The sequence below is a fragment of the Prionailurus viverrinus genome, chromosome E2 (genome assembly GCF_022837055.1).
Source record: "Prionailurus viverrinus isolate Anna chromosome E2, UM_Priviv_1.0, whole genome shotgun sequence".
NCBI lineage: Eukaryota > Metazoa > Chordata > Mammalia > Carnivora > Felidae > Prionailurus > Prionailurus viverrinus.
This window is the reverse complement of record NC_062575.1, coordinates 20,146,838-20,165,342: the sequence shown is the minus strand read 5'-3', so window position 1 is coordinate 20,165,342 and position 18,505 is coordinate 20,146,838. Positions and strand designations below refer to the sequence as shown.

At 51.0% G+C, this 18,505-nt stretch overlaps 1 protein-coding gene and 1 long non-coding RNA gene across 2 annotated transcripts in view; one reads left to right on the top strand and one right to left on the bottom strand.

Annotated features, from left to right (window-relative positions):
• Positions 1–1,339: 1,339 nt before the first annotated feature.
• Positions 1,340–14,237, top strand: CES4A (carboxylesterase 4A). Its single transcript, XM_047835119.1, has 14 exons — positions 1,340–1,412; positions 4,882–5,083; positions 7,594–7,735; positions 7,816–7,949; positions 8,270–8,423; positions 9,901–10,005; positions 10,076–10,180; positions 10,326–10,364; positions 10,841–10,981; positions 11,513–11,593; positions 11,934–12,087; positions 12,685–12,831; positions 13,055–13,127; positions 14,096–14,237. Exons 1-14 carry the CDS (start codon positions 1,355–1,357, stop codon positions 14,235–14,237), a joined length of 1,677 nt encoding a protein of 558 aa, XP_047691075.1. The 5' UTR covers positions 1,340–1,354.
• LOC125152769 (uncharacterized) overlaps positions 4,622–18,505 on the bottom strand; it is a 27,837-nt gene continuing 13,953 nt past the window's right edge. Inside the window, exons 2-4 of the long non-coding RNA XR_007147304.1 lie at positions 15,027–15,205; positions 14,154–14,241; positions 4,622–11,126 (exon numbers count right to left, since the gene is read on the bottom strand). This is a non-coding gene — a long non-coding RNA (uncharacterized LOC125152769). The remainder of the gene's footprint in view (positions 11,127–14,153; positions 14,242–15,026; positions 15,206–18,505) is intronic.

The window sequence follows — 18,505 nt, the reverse complement described above, 5'->3', positions numbered from 1 at the left end:
AATGTTTGGAGGTGGGGGATTTAGGAGAGAGATTTTCTCTGGAGAGAGCTGTTACCTCCCTGTGAATCCTCATCCCACTTCCTTCCTCTCAAGCTGTGGGGCTCCTTTTCGGGAGACCCTGGAGGAGGGCGAGAAGTGCTGCCCACCATGGGGAAGTTCAGCCAACTGGAGCTTGACTCCATCAGCTTGTGACCACAGTGGGTAGGGTAGTGGGGCTGCAATGGGAGGGGCCATGCCTCTCCTGGAGTGGGGCAAGGGGTGTCAGAGGGTTGCCCACAAAGACCCTGCAGGATTGGAGGTCACCTCTGGCCTGTCTCAGGCCTCTTTCTTAGAGGGGCATAGAGCCTGGGAAGAAATGCTGGGCAGAAAATGCCACACTCTGGAGACTGAGGAAGGATCACAGGATAGGAACTGGGGGACAGGTATCCCAAGGAAGGGACATCTCTGAGGAACCGACAAAATTGGCCATGAGAGAAGGAGTAAGCTTTAACCATCTGCCAGGCCTCCAGAGCAGGAGGCCATGGGTCGAGGAAGAATGGCACTGTTCCCCTACCTTTCCCTCTCTGCTCATTCCACCCTGCTGAGCAGAGGCATCACAGAAGCCCATCAGACCCCTGTTCTCAAAGGACTCCAGGCTTCGATGGGAGATTGGGAAGGGAACAGTCTTAACTGTGAATTAAGATGAAATTCCACCTTCCTCCTGTCCCCACCCCCTGCTCCAGGCCCAGGTGCTTCCAGATCTGGCTGCCCCAAAGGACCTTGAGGCTTTGAGGTCAGCGACCATGCAGGAACACCCCCCCCACCCCCACCCCGCCACCAGGGACTTTTGATTCTTGGCACAGAGCCTGCCACTTCATGATGGTCCTGGCTGAGAGCCGGGATGTGTGAGGAAGGGTGAAGCATTGCCTATTAAAAGAGACTGGGCAAAACAAAGGGGAGCAGGGAGGCCTGAGACCCTTAAATCCACAGTGAATACACCTGGGGATTGAGGGGCCTTGTAACCAGGTCCTCTGCTGCAATCTTAGCACCTACTGTGCACTCAGAGCTTGACTCACACTGCAGCTGTAAGCCTATTGCACAGATGAACACATCAGGCAGAGATTGCAGACTGGTCAGTTTTTTGAAGAGCCAAGACTATCTATGAGGTGCTGTCACTCCAAGGCAGACAATCAAGGCTGTGGGCTGGCCAGAGGGCTGGTCACAATTTCTTCTGCCCCTGCACCTGCTGATGGGATTTAGGGAAGATAAAAGTGGGACTTCCCAGTGCTCACTGGACACTGCAGACACAGCTACCAACTGGTACCCACAGTGTGGATGTCACCCCAGCCTGTGGCAGGAGCTGGCTGGCCAGAATATGAGTTGGATTCTATACCTGAGCCTCACCCTTTGCCTGATGGTGCAGACAGCCCTGGGTAAGCCCCAACTCCATCCTGAGGGTGTCAGGCAAGAGGGACATGAGAGACACAGGGGTAGGCCCTCAACTCAACCTCTCCTGGTGCAGTGGGGCAAGGGCATTTCAACAAGGTCTGGGCGGATGGGGGGGTTGTTTCGGGCACTGATCCTCCCATCAGCTAAGAGTCTAGATATTTATGTTTATATATTAAAATATATTTTATAATTTACATAATATGTATTTATAATTTGTTAATTTATATTTGTATTCCTTATAAAATTAATATTATATAAAATTACTACTATATTAGTATATACATTAGTGTGTATGTATATGTTACCACCAACCAGACTGAGATCTAGAACATTTCTAGCACCCTACATGCTCCTTCCCAATCAATACCCTCAAAGTAGCCACTATTCTGACCTCTATCACAAATTAGTTTTGCCTATATAAGTGCATTTAAATTTTTTTAAATGTTTTATTTATCTTTAAGACAGAGACAGAGTGCGAGCAGCGGAAGGGCAGAGAGAGAGGGAGACACAGAATCTGAAGCAGGCTCCAGGCTCTGAACTGTTAGCACAGAGCCCAATCTGGGGCTTAAACTTATGAACCACAAGATCATGACCTGAGCCAAAGTCATACGCCTAACTGACTGAGCTACCCAGGCACCCTGTTTAAGTGCATTTAAATTTTTTTATTTGCGAGAAACTTTGCTAAATCACTTTTAGCATTTTGGCACATTTTCTTTTAGTCTTTTTATTTCATGTTTGTACACAACTACAGTATTAGCATGTATACAACTTTATACACTGCTTTTTTTCACTTAGAATCTTATCACAAGCAGCTTATAACTTTAGTTTATAGTTAAAATTTTTTTGCCTGGTCCTGTGACATAAATGATGCTTCTAGTACTCACTATGGTATATTTAACTATGGTTCATAAAGGTCTTCGTTTTAATGCCTTTCTGACTCTTTTCTGAAGGGAGGGACCTGAAAGTGAAATTACTGAGTCAAAATAAACTTTTAAAAACTTTTAAAAAGGTTGGGGGGTACCTGGGTGGCTCAGTTAGTTAAGCGGGTGATTCCTAATTTCGGTTGAGGTCAGGCTCTCACCATTCGTGAGCTGGAGCCCTACATCTGGCTCTGCACTGACAGCATGGAACCTGCTTGGGATTCTGTTTCTCCCTCTCTCTGCCCCTCCCCTGCCGTCTCTCGTGGGCTCTCTAAATAAATAAATAAATAAATAAATAAATAAATAAAAACTTAAAAAAAAAGAAATCACTGAGTCAAAGCATGTGAACGTGGCTCTTATACATTATGCCAAATTATTTCTCCAAGGCATTGTATTAATTTATCCTGCACCAACCTGTACCAACAGTATATGTGAATATCCTTTTCACATATACTGTTTCTTTGCCAGAATTGGGGGCCATCATTTTTAATTTCTTAGGTGGAAGTTGTCTCTCCTGGTTTTAATTAGCATTTTATGCTTATTAAGAAGGTGGAATGGGGAGCCTGGGTAGCTCAGTCGGTTGGGCGTCCGACTTCAGCTCAGGTCATGATCTCACAGTTCGTGGGTTCGGGCCCTGCATAGGGCTCTGTGCTGAGAGCTCAGAGCCTGAAGCCTGCTTCAGATTCTGTGTCTCTCTCTTTGCCCATTCCCACTTGCACTCTGTCTTTCACCCTCTCAAAAATAAACATTAAAAAAAAAAAGAAGGTGGAATGTTTTCCTAAGTGCTCACATATTGTCTCCAGGTAGCAAGGCTGGAGTGGGGACCACTCCATGGCAGTTCTTGTTCAGGGGTGTAAAGCACTCTGCCACATGCTTAGGTGTCCCCAGAGACTGGGATGAGGACAACAGAACATCACCGCTTAGAGTAGAACTCTGAGAAGAACCTCACTCTGTGTGACCTTGAGCAAGTTCTATAACCCCTTTGAGCTTCATTTTCCACATTTGTATTGTGCAATAATAACATTTACTCTCTACATTTTTTAGGAGGATGAGGTGAGATAATCCATGTAAAGTGTTTGGCACAGTGCTAGGCTATAATAAAGGATCAATAAATTATAGTTGTGGGCTAGTCAGGCTTCAGGGCAAATCCAAGTAATATGACAGACCTCTGCCTCTTTGCTGTGTCCTCTGAGACCTCAGGCTGGTTGCTGCCCCTGTCTGGGCCCTTAGTCCTCCCCTAGCTCTCCCCAGGGCCAATGAGGACTTGATGTGAGAGAACCATGTGAAAGGCTGTGTAAACTGCAAAGAACTGCACACATAGAGGAGGTTTGAGATGGCCCTTTGCCTGCACTGGCCTGCCTACATGCTTGCAGGCCACCATTGTAGTCACTCCTTGTGCACAGATATTGCTTTTGTCAGACGTGCGGAGACTCGGGAACATGGACAGAGTGGTACTTTGGGTCACCTGCAGCTGGAGGTGCGAGGGTGTGCTCTACCACACCAATTCCAAATGCGGTGCCCAAAATCAAATGCATCAAAATCTCACGGAGGTATTTGTAAATCTACTTTCCCAGTGCAACCCTGAGATTCTCATTCAGAGGGCAGGCCTAGGAATCTGTATTTCAGCAATGATTTCCTCAGATGATTCTGATACACAGCCAAGTTCAATAATACTCGGACCAGATTTGTTTTCTGTCATTTGCAGAGTGAGCTCCAGGGGACCAGGGTACAGAACGATTCAGTTTTGATAAGAAAGGAGGAAGAGAAATGACAGGGGTGCTTCAGGAAAGGGCAATAGATGTGAGGCAGAGAAATGCTTGGCAATAGCAATAGGGCAAGATGAGAGCTGAGAAGAGGAAGAAATGCCCATAGGCACCCATTAAATTCAAGTCGCTCTAGTTTGTATATAGTCCAAGAGCTGGCTAAGGTGTGGATATAGGTCTAATGTATCTGTGTGCCCGTGTGTAATATATGAATATATGCCACATATGGATACAATGTAACCTTTATATAACTGTACTTACATGCATGCATATGTATGTATGCATATGTGTGTGCACTTAACTCTTGTATTTCTACATGCTTTGTTGTAAATAAGCTGTGTTCACATATACCTATGTATGTATAAATTTGTATGTACATGTGAGTATTACTGTGAGTATACATACGAATGAGAATGTCAATAATGTGTGTGATTTCTTCCCAGAAGTATGCCAGGTAAATGTCAGCAACAAGAAAGAGGTACTGGAATACCAATATGAGACAAGCAAAAATCAAAATAAATGACATGATTATTGACATTAAATGATACATTAAATGACAGAAAAATAATTCATATAATAGACATGAACCTTTATGCACCTACCAACATAGCATTGAAACCTTAAATAATGAGAGAGAAAAATACTGAGAGAAACACAGAAAAGGTAGGCAAAATACACAATTGTGAAAAGCTTCAAGCTGCAACTGGTGCCATGGCAGACAGGCCAGAGTCCTTTCAGTGGCCAGAGTGACCCTTCTCCTCTCTTCCTAGGTGCTCAGCACACCAAGGAACCTCTAGTGATTACCAAATATGGGACCCTCCAAGGAAAACAGATGCACATTGGGAAGACACCCATCAATGTCTTCCTAGGAGTGCCCTTCTCCAGACCACCTGTGGGTGTCCTCAGGTTTGCTGCCCCAGAGCCTCCAGAGCCCTGGGAAGGAATCAAAAACGCCACCACCTATGCCCCTGCGTAAGAGCCAAATGACTGTTGGCTGGGAGGTGGGCAGACTCTAAGGAGGGGGGGTGGATCTATGCTGGCCTCTGGGCCAGAGTTTGAACAACTCACTAAAGAGTGCACTGTATGACTGTAAGTAGCCTGGGGTCCATTCCGGCCCTCAGTTTCCAAACCTATATAATGAAGTCGTTGGCCCAGATGATGTTTACAGGACTGTTAATGCTGTTTGTTCTTGGCTTTCTTATGGGAAAGCTCCAGACAAGGAGGAGGTGCTCACTGATGTGCCTCCAGGATCTTCTGGGAACCTAAGTTTTCCTAAAAGTATGTGAGGAGGAGTTCTCTCTGTCTCTGTCTGTCTGTGTCTCCGTCTCTCTGTCTCTGTCTCTGTCTCCCCCCCCCCACACACACACACACCATACCCAGTGAACCCTGAGCTCTTCCCACTCACTTGGGGCTTGAGCCCCAGAACAAGCCCACATGACACCATCAGCCCTTCCCTGCAGAAGGAGCTCCAAGATAGGGAGTCACAGGCTCAGTTTCAGTTTTAATGTCCCAGAATTTTTTCTTTTTCAGACAGAGAGAGAGAGAGAGCGCGCACGCGCACGTACGAGTGCTTGAGCAAGGGAGGGGCAGAGGGAGAGAGAGAATCTTAAGCAGGCTCCACATGCAGCACAGAGCCCCATGCAGGGCTCAATCCCATGACCCTGAGATCATGACCTGAACCCAACCGAGTCACCCAAGCACCCCAAAGTCCCAGAATCTTAATGCAACCTCTAATAGGGCTCAAATCCTGAGTCACATGAGCATGTTGAGATAATGACTGCCCTTTGAAGCACTAGGCTTGGCAATTTACCCAGAACAAGTATATTTATTATTTATTCAGATCATTGAGTAACCCACTGACCAGAATATTCTGTGGCAATCATTAACAATCGGTTGGATACAGCACTGGGTTTAGAAAAATGTCTACTGTGAGAACCTGGGTGTCAGTTGATATCTAAAAACTATAACCACCACCCAGGATGTCTAACTGTTGAGAACAGGGCATCCACTGTTAGAACATGAATGGCTATTAGTAGAACACTGGGGTGTTAGTTGTTAGAACACTGACCACCAGTGAGAGAAACCAAGACATCTGAACCTTCTGTGATTGTTATGTGGAATCCCATAGATCAGGTGACAGAACAGGGGATGACCATTATTAGAGCCCCGAGGATCAGGGGTTTAGAGATTGGGGTGCCCATTGCATAGAAGTCCAAGTGTCAGCTGTTGGAACGTTGGCCATGAACTGTCAGACAATAGCTGTTTGGAACACAGAGTGACAGGTAGAAGAATTTGTGGATGGCTTACAACAGACTGTGGGATGGTAGTTAAGGAGACAAGAAGACTAGTGGCCAGTTTGGATAATGACTAGCTTCAGGCCAGAGCAGCAAGGGAACAAGTGGAGAAAGGAGTAGAATAGACAGGCTTTCCTGCAGCCAGTCAGATGGGCCCAGCCCCAACTATTGGCAATAGCCACACTCCAGGCTGGGACAGCAGGGAGAAAGGATGAGGTGGCCCAACAGCCCAAGCTCCACAAGTACACCAAATGTTCACATGGTACAAGGCACTGGGCTGAGTGCCAGGACTCAGACAAATCCACATCCATCCCTGCCCCTAGGGAGTGCATGGTTGCTTGGGGAGAATAACAACCAAACCAATCGAAACAACTCTAACCCAGCACTATAATCAGCGTGGATAGAACTTTGGGAAGCACAGACAGGAAGTGCCCAGCAGAGGGGGCGCCACTTTAGCTGAGCCTTAAACATAAGCAGGAGTTTGCCAGGCAGAGAAAACATTAGGCAGAAGGGACATAAGCAAAAGGGCTTAGAGATGGGAGACAAGGAAGGGTCCGTGGGCATCTAGAGCAAAGAGTGCCAGGAAGACTAGATGGAGAGGGCCTGCGTCAGTATGGGTGAATCTGAACCTTATCCTGAGCGCAGGGGGGCCCAGGAAGGTTTTAAGGAGGGAAGTGAAATAGGTTTTTGTTTTCTGTCAATCCCTCCGGTCAGGGTGTGGAGGATGAGTTGGAAGTGATATCAAAGAGGCTGGGGCAGTGTCCTGGCCAGTGTAGGTAATGGCCTTTACAAGGCAGCATCTCTGGGATGGAGAAGGCCTATTTAAGAGCTGTTTGGGAGACAGAAAAGAGCCTGAAGGACGGGGGCATGAAATCCCAGGACACCCAGGTTTCTGGCTTGACAGCACCAAAAGGGTCTCCAAAAGAAGCATGGAACCTCTCCCCAGGCAGATTCCTGGGACCGGGGGCAAGACAGAGGGGTGGATCTTGCCCTGGGTCTGACCTGGCGCTGCACTCACCCTGGACCCTAATGCTAGTGGAGACTATTCGGACACAGATACACACACGCACGCGCGCGCATCCTAAATTTTGCTTTTGGTTCTATTTCCTCAATTGCGGAACCTGGGTTTGCAACCATTCTCCCGTCTTTGGCCACCACGTTGGGCCCAAACTCACATCGTGACCGCAGGTGCCTTCAGGAGTCCTGGGGACAGATCACCTCCATGTACTTCAACACGCGGAAACAGTACAAGTGGCTGCGCTTCAGTGAGGACTGTCTGTACCTGAACGTGTACGCTCCAGTGCGAGCGCGTGGGGACGCTCCGTTGCCGGTGAGTATTCATCCTCTTCCACGCACCATCCCACTCAGGCACCCCACCGCCCAGCTCAGGCCTCCGCTTTCCATGTCCAGGTGATGGTCTGGTTCCCAGGAGGTGCCTTCCTCGTGGGCTCCGCTTCCACGTACGATGGCACGCAGCTGGCCTCTCGCGAGAAAGTGGTGCTCGTGCTTCTGCAGCACAGGCTCGGCATCCTAGGTTTCCTGAGGTGGGCGGGGCCGGGGGCCGGAGCGGGGAATCAGGGGCCCGGCTTCCCAGGGACTTGGGCGGAAGGTTAGAGGAGGTGGTGTGGGGGCGTGGTTACAAGAGGTGCGTGCAGGGGCGGGGCCTAATTTCTTCTGGAGAGGGCGGTCACTCCCAAGTGCCGCCAGAGGGGGATCTAACACTAGGGAAAGAGGTGTGGTCGCAAGACCTGGTGCCTGAGGGACCAGGCAGGGTGAGGTGGGGCCAGGCAGAACCAGGCTGGAGCCCTGAGTAACCAGACGGTCGGGGGGCTCCGGACCCTGATTATAAGCCCCGCGCGTCCAGCACGGGCGACAGCCAGGCCCGCGGGAACTGGGCGCTGCTGGACCAGGTGGCTGCTTTGCGCTGGGTGCAAGAGAACATCGCAGCCTTCGGCGGAGACCCACGCTGCGTGACCCTGTTTGGCCAGTCTTCGGGGGCCATGTGTATTTCGGGACTGGTGAGTGCAGCGCCAGGTCAGACCCAGCACAGACGCAGGTCCCCAGGTTCCCATGAGTGCATCCTCCACTGCACACACACCTATGCAGATTTGTGTGTACAGGTACATGCCGGTTGCCCTCACCCCTGCAAAGGGTACTACTCCATCCAGGGGTAGCACTGATGAGAAAACCAAGCCAGCAGAGCGGGCAACGCTGAGAGTAGGGATACTCAACCAATCCGTGGTGGGCCAGAAAGATAACCCAGCACCTCCTGCCTCCCTACCTACCCCCAGAGCTCTATCCCCTGAACAGAATGCATCATCCACCTTATGGGCAAGGCTGGGGCCACAGACCAAGCCTGGGAGTCAGGGGCCTGGGTTGGAGACTCGGGCGACCACCGACCTGGAGTGTGCCTGGAGTGTAGGTGTAAGGTCAGGTACACCCTGTGGGACACATGTTAGGGAGGTGAGCTGGGACCACATAACACAGGGCTTTACCCGCCACAGTAATAATACTCAAACGCTCAAGCACTTTCTGTGTGTCAAACACTCTTCCAAGCACTGTATGTATATTCATTCAATTCCCTCAACAATCCAGAAATAGAAGCATCCTCTTTCTACAGTTCTACCAAAAGAGAAGTTTTCTCCATTGTGCAGATGGATAAATTGAAGTCCAGAAAAGTTAAGCAGCTTTATTCAAAATACATTGGAGAACAGGGAAAGATTTGAAGCAGAGAAGTGACACAGCCAGAAGTGCATTTAGAGAGATGGCTCAGTGTGCTGTAACTGAGTTAGGAAGAAGCAGGAGAGGCCTGGAGGCCATCTGGGAGTGGAGGTGGGGTATATCTTAGAAGAGAGGATAAGGCCTGCCTCTAAAACAAAAGCAAGAAGACTGGAAAGTAGAAGGTAGCTGAAGAGGGATGCAGGAAGCCAGATGGACAGGACTAGGGCAGCTGGGTGGAGGGGTGAGCAGAGATGATAGGAAAGGCCCCCGGGGCTGGATAGATGGTGTAGTGTGAGGGATGCCACTCAGATGGGAACCAGCTAGAACAAGTTTGGGGCACATGAAGTCTGAAGTGTCCAAGAGACAAGATGAGGGGTCCCAGTTATAGTTGCTCTTCCAACTTGGGCAGCAAAGAAAGTTAAGAACTGTCAATACAGGTTAAAGGGGCCATAGGAACCAACACCCCCCCCCCCCATTTCTAACCCAGAAGCATAGAGAGTCTCTTTCCTACACCAGCAGAACCCTTCCCACAAGCTCAGATCCCCTCTGGAACTGCTGGGGCCCATTGCAGGGGCCAGGATAGGGGGGCCCACAGGCATGAAGGCACCGGCTGTAGGTCCAGGACTCCAACCCAGGACTCTTGACTCCCTCCCAAGCTGCCTGCACTCTTTGGGCCCCTTCACACTGCCCAGCCCTGGCCAGAAAGGCACCCAAAACTGCCCAAGTGACTTCTACTTGTGCCTCTCATGGGTACCACACTCCCCACCCCTGCAGATGATGTCACCCCTAGCCCGCGGTCTCTTTCATCGGGCCATTTCCCAGAGCGGCACCGCAGCACTCAGAGCCTTCATCACTCCTGACCCGCTGAAGGTGGCCAAGGTGGGTGTCTCCTCTCCCCCAGGGCTCAGCAAGAAGGGGCAGGATGGGCCTGAACACCTCTTCTCCACAGACAGTTGCCCGCCTGGCAGGCTGTACCTACAACAGCACACGGATTCTGGTAGACTGCCTGAGGGCACGATCAGGGGCTGAGGTGATGCATGTATCTAAGAAGATGGTAGGTAAAACTTCCTTCTAGCTCCTTCACCTGGCCACCTGTAAGCCACCTACCTGACCTGATACCCGGCTGCCCCCAGGGACCCTGTCTAAGGAGCACAGTGGGGAGACTTTCTTTAACTCTAGTTCCCTCCTCTCCCCTACAGGGATTCTTCCACCTGAACTCCCAGAAAGACCCTCAGGAGGTGAGCAGGCCCTGTTCTGTGATACAGTATTTATTGAACACCTCCTCCTATGTGCCAGGCATTCAGGATACTAAGTGAACTGTTCAGACCAAGATTCCTTCCCAAGTAGGACTGATGTTCCAGTGGAGACAGGCAGTAATCACTATACTTAAATAACTCATTTACCTCTTTAGAAGGAAAGTGAATAGTGACAAATGGAGCAGGGTAAGTAAGGCATAGAATTTTAAATAGGAGGGACAAAGAAAGCTTCATTCAGAAGGTGACATTTAGCAAAGATTGTCAAGAGGTGAGGAAAGTAGATACCTGGGGGTGAGCATCTCCTGCCCTTCAAGGGGTCACTGAAGCCCAGCTTTTCCCAAAGGGACTATGGATAAAGAAATCTCTGGATGGGGACCTGCTGAGCTGGGAACCCTAGGCTACAGGGATCCTGGGAGGATATGTGGGAGGACTATTTGGAAATGCCCCTTGCCTTGTAGGTTGTGTGGTTCATGAGCCCGGTGGTGGATGGTGTGGTGTTCCCAGATGACCCAGCGGTGCTCCTGAGCCAGGGGCAAGTTGCACCTGTGCCCTATCTTCTGGGTGTCAACAACCTGGAGTTCAGTTGGCTCTTACCTTTTGTAAGTCAATAGGAGGGGTGCCCACCCCAGCGGGAGTAGCAGAGGATTCCTCTTGGGTAGTACTGTGCATGAGATCGGATCCCATTGGCTCTTCTGGGCATGTCCAAGTGCTTGGGTATATCCTGCAGTCCCGGAGCAGTAAGAGCTGGCCAGAAATGATGGGAGGAAGAGAAGTATTGGCCTCTTGGAGGTTTAAGGACCCCAAATCTTCAGATCATAGTTTGGATGGATCATCCTATCCACTGTTTAGCCTCCAGGCAGCTGCAAATCCTGCCCCCTATCCCCACCCCCACAACTGCTCCTAGGTCAGGATAGTTGTCCCCAGTCCCCACTTCAGCTCTGACCTGGGTGGTAGTGATGGACAGGTTGAGAACAGGAGGGCAGGAAATAGTCATGGGCCCTTCCTGGGCTGTGTGCTCTGAGAACTCACCACTTAGATGGGTGAGAGCCTTGGAGCCTGGTGTAGCTCTGGCTGGAATCCCTCCTGATGTTTGGGCCTAACTCACACCTGGGTCCTTATATTGTGGGCAGATCATGAAGATCTCACTAAACCAGTTCATAATGAGAAAAGGAATCATCACCAAGCTGCTCTGGAGAACCAGTACCCTGTTGGTGAGGAGCCATGCTGTTAGGGGTGTTCAGTTTGGTTGGACAAAGCTAACTCCCCTTTTGGTGGGGCTTGGAGTTTGGTATGGGATCAGATGGCTGCTGGTGAGCAGGTTCCCCCCACCTCCCCACCCCCCGCCACCGCACTGGCCTCAGGGTCATGGCAGGCAGTTCTCATGCAGTCTAAACACAGGGGTAAGAATCAGCAAAGATCTTCCCAGAAGTTCCCCTCTCTCCCCCACTCTCCCAGACCAAAAACTCCTGAGGATGCTGAGTGTAAGTCACTAGTGTGCGCATTACTGCTCAGCTGGCACCCCAGGCCTCAGAATATGAATTCCCCACCCAGAATATCACCAAAGAGCAGTTACCACTGGTGATAGAGGAGTACCTGGGTGACATTGATGACCGTGACTGGAAAATGTTAAGAAACCGTTTAATGGACCTAGCTGGGGATGCGATCTTTGTGTACTCCACACTACAGGCTGCCCACCACCACAGAGGTATGTGGGGTCCCCAAGAGTGGCCACACTCTGTCTACTGATGCTGCTTACCAACTGCTCAACCACCTTCTTGCACCTCTGGGCTGGTATAGGATTCTAAGATGGCATAGAAAAAGTAGTGGGCTGTCAACTGAGAAAGGGAGAAGGAGGGCAGGGCAGAGTCCAGCCCAGAGGACATAGCCTAGGGTGGTCAGGGAAGGCTTCCTGGCTGGGAGGACAGGCTGAGGGGGCACATTGGAGATCCTGTCCAGGCTGAATGGGGCTTGGAGAACACATGGGTGAGAGTTCAAAGGTGGGGCTGGAGAGCACAGACACCAAAGAACCTTAAATGCCCAAGAGAGGAACTGTTCAGAGAAGGAACAGGAAGGGTCTGTGATCCTGCTACAATCCCCATCTGCAAATGAGGAATTGCAGCTCAGAGACTGTTGAGTGAGTGACTTGCCCCAGGACATGGGACTGATGAGTAGTGTAGCCAGGACTCAAATCTGCTCCTGAGATTCTGGAGCCCAAGCACTTTTCCCTGCTTGATGCAGGTAGGTGGGATGTGTGGGGTGGATGAGAATCCCAGCCCAGGACTTTTCCTGCAGCCCTCCTCAGTTTCCCTATTCCTAGATGCTGGCTTCCCTGTCTACCTGTATGAGTTTGAGCACCACACTCCCACCGGCGTCATCATCAAGCCCTGCACTGATGGGGCAGACCACGGGGATGAGATCCACTTCATCTTTGGGAATCCCTTCTCCAAAGGTGCTACAGCCCCACCTGACACCCTCACTGGGTGTCTAGTCTCCCCACCTTTGTATCTGGACTCACCTCTCCATTGGCTGACCCTAAGGGTCTAGGCAGTTCCTAATCTAGAATGTTCCTGGAAATGAAAGCCTCCCAGTATGGAAGAAATAGTGGAAGGAGAAGGGTGGGATGTTACCACCCCATGCTCTGTTCCAAATGTCACATCCTATTCTGACCCCAGGCCATTCCACGGTTGAGGAGAAAGCACTGAGCCTCCAGATGATGAAATACTGGGCCAACTTTGCCCGTACAGGGTGAGTCTGGTCCCCCAACACATCTGGGCAGTCTTCTTGCCCAACGCTAGACCCATTGGCCAGCTGCTTCAGGTATTTGTCCCTGTGTGTCCCATAGGAAATACATGATCAGCCTAAGCAAACCGCACCTTCTCCCTCACCTTTTCCTAGCCAGTGACCAGGTCCTAAATGTCCCTAGGATGTGTCCCTCTCTGTCCCATGACTACACTCTTCATTCACTCAAGCATTCAACCCAAGTCATTCATCATGCACTGTTTTTCACCCAGCCCTATACTGGGAGCTGGAATTCAAGAATCTTGCAAACATGGCCCGCATCCTTCAGCAGCTTGTTAATGTTATAATGAAAACATTAAGTTGCTGTACTGGGGAAGAAGGTACTATGAGAGCACAGAGGAGGTGTCTGACCGAGCTCAGATGGGCAGGAGCGGCTTCCTGGCAGAGGTGACATCTGGGCTGAGCTTTGGCTAGCCTTGTAACTGGTTTCCCATCTCTACATTCTCTATCCTTTCTCTCCACCCCTCTTATGATACTCAAAAGATCTTTCTGAAATACTATCTGACCAAATCACTCACCTGTTTAAAACTCTTCCTGGCTTCCCTCTGCCCCCAGACTAAAGTCCCCACCCCTTAGCCCGTTGGCATGAAAATTTTCAAAATCTTTACTGGGTCATCTTCTATCCACAGCCATCCTCTTGACACAGCCCATGTTTTTCTGTAAACTTATACTCGTGCTTCCTCCAAAAGCCCTGGTCTTTCATACCTCCAACCCTTTGCACATACTCTTCCCTCTGCCTGTTTCCTTTTGCCACCACACACTCTTCTATTCTTTCTTAAAGATCTAAATATCATCCCTGTAAGGAATTCTTGGACTCCAACTTCCAAAGGGAAGGTGAATAAGGGCAGGGTGAGAGAAGGAGGCAGGGTGAAGATGAGCATGAACAACCCTCTCTCCTTCTTCCTTCTGGGCAGAAACCCCAATGGTGGGAAGCTGCCTTACTGGCCACGCTATAACGAGGAGGAGAAGTACCTGCAGTTGGATTTCATCACGAGGGTGGGTGTGAAGCTCAAGGAGGAGAAGATGGCCTTTTGGATGAGACTATACCAGCATTAAGGACCTGAAAAGCAGAGGCACTTTTGAGAGTAGCTGTGCAGGAGGGCGTCTAAGGTATTTCCCCACCACCTAAGCTTTGGGGAGACTGGCCATGGACACATCTGGGACAAGCGTCCTGCCTTCCCCAATGTAGGACCTGCAGAGACTCCCTACTATCTCCAGGCCAGAGCTAGAGCCTAAGCCAGTTGTTTGGGGCTCTGCACTACACTCTTCAGCCTGACATCCCATGATGCCCCCCTGTCTTACTGATTCTAGCAGGTTAGGCCAGGTTCTATTACTGCTCCATTGTGCCCAGCCACCCAGCCTCAGGACAAACCCAACTCTTCCTTCTCCAAATCCTCCCACCCTTCAAAGTCTACTTGAACCCTTTGTTTAGATTTCTTTGGGGAAATCCACCCAGACTGCCACTGCCCTTACCATTGCACCCAGCTTGTCATTGACCTTTCATCCTGCTCAGCCTTGTGCCTGTTCACATTACATTGGCCTGAGGCCTTGGTCAGATTATTTGTTATGTGGGGTGAAGCTTTGATAGCTTAGGGTCTTCTCCTCCTTGCACACTCACCTCCCCTGAAACCCCTCCAAAGCCTGGACACAGGGATGGTCCTCAATAAAAACATGTTGATTGACCTGAATTTCTCCATCTGTAAAATGCTTGAGTGAAGCAGAGGACATCTTGATTTGAGCCATCAGAGAGAGGGTGTGTTGCTGCCTGCTCCTTGTTGGGCCCAGCCTGCTGTGCTACATTCAGACAAAGGGAGCTGTGGCAAAGTTGCCTGGATTGCAATATACCTGGCTTTTTTCTTCATTATCTCAGAAGGGACCTCAGGATATCCATACTCCATCCTCGCTTGTCCATTGGTGTAGGTCTTGGTGCTACATCCAGACTCCTCACTCTGGCCTCTCCTGCAACTCGACCTGGGCATACCGCAGCCTGTCCCATAGGTTTTTTTTTTGTTCAGTTTAGTTTGCTGTTGGTTTTTTGGTGGTAAAATATACATAACACAATATTTACCATTTCAACCATATTTAAATGTCCAGTTTAATAGCATTAAGTACATTCATGTTGTTATGTAACCATCACACCATACATCTCCAGAACTTTTTCATCATCCCAAACTGAAACCCTGCATCCCTTAATTAACTGCCTATTTCCCCTCATTTCCAAACACTGGTACCCACTATTCTACTTTCCACCCTATGAATTTGACTATCTCAGGTACCTCATAGAAGTGGAGTCATACAATATTTGTCCTTTTGTGTCTGGCTTATTTCCCTTAGCATAATGTCTTCAAAATTCATCCATATTGTAGCATGTATCAGAATTTCATACCTTTTTAAACTGAGTAATATTCCATTGTATGTAAATAACATATTTTGTTTATCCATTTATTTGTTGATGGACATTTGGGTTGTTTCTACCTTTTGGCTATTGTGAATAATGCTGCTACGAACAATAGTGTAGCATCCCATAGGTTTTATGTCCCAAACTACAATGTTGATTAGACTCTATTCCTAAGGGTTCCTGAGTTGTCTCTGAGGCAACTAGAAGCTGCAGACCTGTGGGGTCAGGGGCACTCATTCCTCCAGTATCTAAGCCCCCAAAACAAAGGGGTGGTTGGAAGAGGGGGACAAAGCCCCTTTCAAGCAGATTCATGTTCACAACAACCCTGTCATAGATTTTATTACCCTATATTATAGATGAGGCAACTGGGACACAAGACATAAAAGGTCTTGCTCAAGGTCATTACCTAGTTGTGGAAGAATGGAAATTTGATACAGCCTTGTCTGGCTCACCCTGCCACCTCCATCCAAACCTGGAACAATCCCTGAGAGAGGATGGCCCCAGAGGACATGTGGCAGCTCCACTCTCTGGGAGGCATAACCAGCAGAACATCCCTGCCCCCCTCTAGCCAGGGGATAGTTAACCAAATAGCAGTTCAATGGGACCCTGAGTGAGAGGCTGGATGCTCAAACCCCTGGAAAGCGATCCTGGGTAACCTGTGCAGAAACTCAGCAGGGACCAGCTGGGCTTGATTCATCCCAGTGCCTACAGGATACCCTGACCTGGAGGTCCAAAGGTCTGACTGCAGGTCAGTCCAGGCCTGCTTGTGAGGGTCCCTCAGTTCCGTCCTCAGACTCTCACACATCTGGGGAAGGAACCTTCTCCAAAGAGCCACCTGCCCAGAGGCTGCTCCCTACCCCCACCCCCCAGGCTACTGTCTCCTAAATCAGTGGGAGTGAAGCTGAGGAAGAGCTAGGGTACAGTCAGGGCCCCACCAGACCACACCAGATGCCAGGATCATAAACGACTCCCAGGGAAACCCTAGGACCTTATCTCAGAATTTGAGCATGGAGGGATTCCAGTGGACAGCCTGGATGGTTGACTGGCCCCCTGCCTCCCACAGCCCCAGCCCCACACCACCCTATCCTCTTCCTGATGGAAGAGGGAGGCGGGGAGGGCTACCTACTGCTCTGTCTCCACCTCCGCTTCCCGGCTGCACTGAAGTCTCCGGTGGCCCACCCAAAGGCGTTCCTAAAGTCCCTGCCAGGCTCCACGGCGCTCCACTCCGCAGGGAGCGGTTCACAGAACTGACCGGATCTTGGTGAAGGCCCTAGGACACTTGAGTGGCTTTTCCCTGGATTCATCGCTGTGTGCCAGGGCCGCCAAGAGGAAGAAGATGCACCGGTGTAAAGCCAGCTCTTGGAACAGCGTGGACACGCGTCTCCTGCCAGCCCCACGGCTCAGCTCAGGCTGAGCCTGACTCCCCAGCTCCAGAAGCGGAGCCCCTTGCTCTCCTCCGACACCCCGCCTGCCCCCGCCCCGCGAAGCAGCAATTACTACCAAGGCAGCTGAGGGCCAATTAGTGCGGGAGACTCGGCGTGTGGGTGGTGCCCGCGCTGACCGCAGTCCCCGCAGCACCGCTGCCGCCCTCCTTGCCCGGCAGACAGCGCCAGCGGCCTGGGAGCCTCTGGGGACGCGCCGTCCGCCTCCCGCCAAAGGCAGTGAAGGATCAGTCAGCCTGGCGCGGGGCCAGAGCCCGGGCGGACGCGAGGGCGCCAGGAGCTGAAACTCGCAGCCGCTGGGGGTGGGGGCGAGGGGAACCGGGCCTCTCTCCCAGTGAAGGCTCCTGAGCCCCTGACCGCCTGTGCCCAGGCGCCAGCCAGTAGTCGCCTGGCGGGCCGGCGGCAGGAGGCGCGGTGAGGCCGAGCCGCCCCAGTCTCAGGCAGGCGACACAAACGCTCTGGGCAGGGGCGGGCTCTTCCAAGCCCCTTGCGGTCTCATGGTCCTCCTGGCTTCTCGCTCTCCAAACAAAGCCCCACCTGGGCTGGCCGCCCCCAGGGCAGTTTCCTGCTGGTGGCCGTGGAGGCCTGCGCTGGCTGGTGCCCCGTTGGCAGGAAGGTGGGCAGGAGTTTGGGTGGGCAGTGCAGGGCCACAGGCTCATCGCCAATGGGCTACCTCTCCTGGGTCCCTGCGGTGCACAACCTGACTGGCCACCTGTGGGCTTTGGGAGACCCAAGAGGTATCAATCCTGCCTTCCAGAAGCCCACAGGCTGCCAGGAGAGATACTCCAGGGGCCTAGCGAGAACCCCAAGCTAGTAGAAGCTCTGAGGTCCAGAGAGGCATCAGGTGAAGGAAAGAGGGGCTCGAAGAGGAGCAGTGGGGTCAGATGCCACCACTTCAAGGCTTCTCCTTCCCCAAGTGACCCCTTCCCAGCCCAGCTGGACACACTGGAGCCCTGTCCTGAGGGACAAGGTAAGCCTATGCCCAAGACACACTACATGAGGCTGAAGTTTCTAGAAGAGAGGAAGCAGTTGGGGGGAGGGTTCAAGAAGAAGTTTCACAAATGGGGTTGACCAAAGAGATCTGCTGTTTCCCCCATCAGTGCCACAAGGGGCTGGGTTAGAGGTGCTGAGGTCCCTGACCAGTACTGGGTACAGTGGCATGGGTTTCAGGGTGGCCTTTACTCTGTGCCCTCTGCCCCCACCCCTCTCATGTCTGGCCTTAGTAGGAAGGGGCTGGCGACCTGCTACGTGCCCCAAAGGGCCAGATTTCCTGTGAGTGAGAGGATATCACTCTTCTAAAGGAGTCAGAACTCGCCTTCTGAACTCTCCTTCCACATACCAAATTCATTGACTGTGTGGAGAGAGAGTGCCTGCGAGAAATTGGGTTATGGGGATTGAGGGAGGAAGAGATGCAGTGACAAAGACACCACCTTGAGTCCTTCATGAAATGAGGTGGAAGTATATTAAAGCATGAGGAGAGAAAC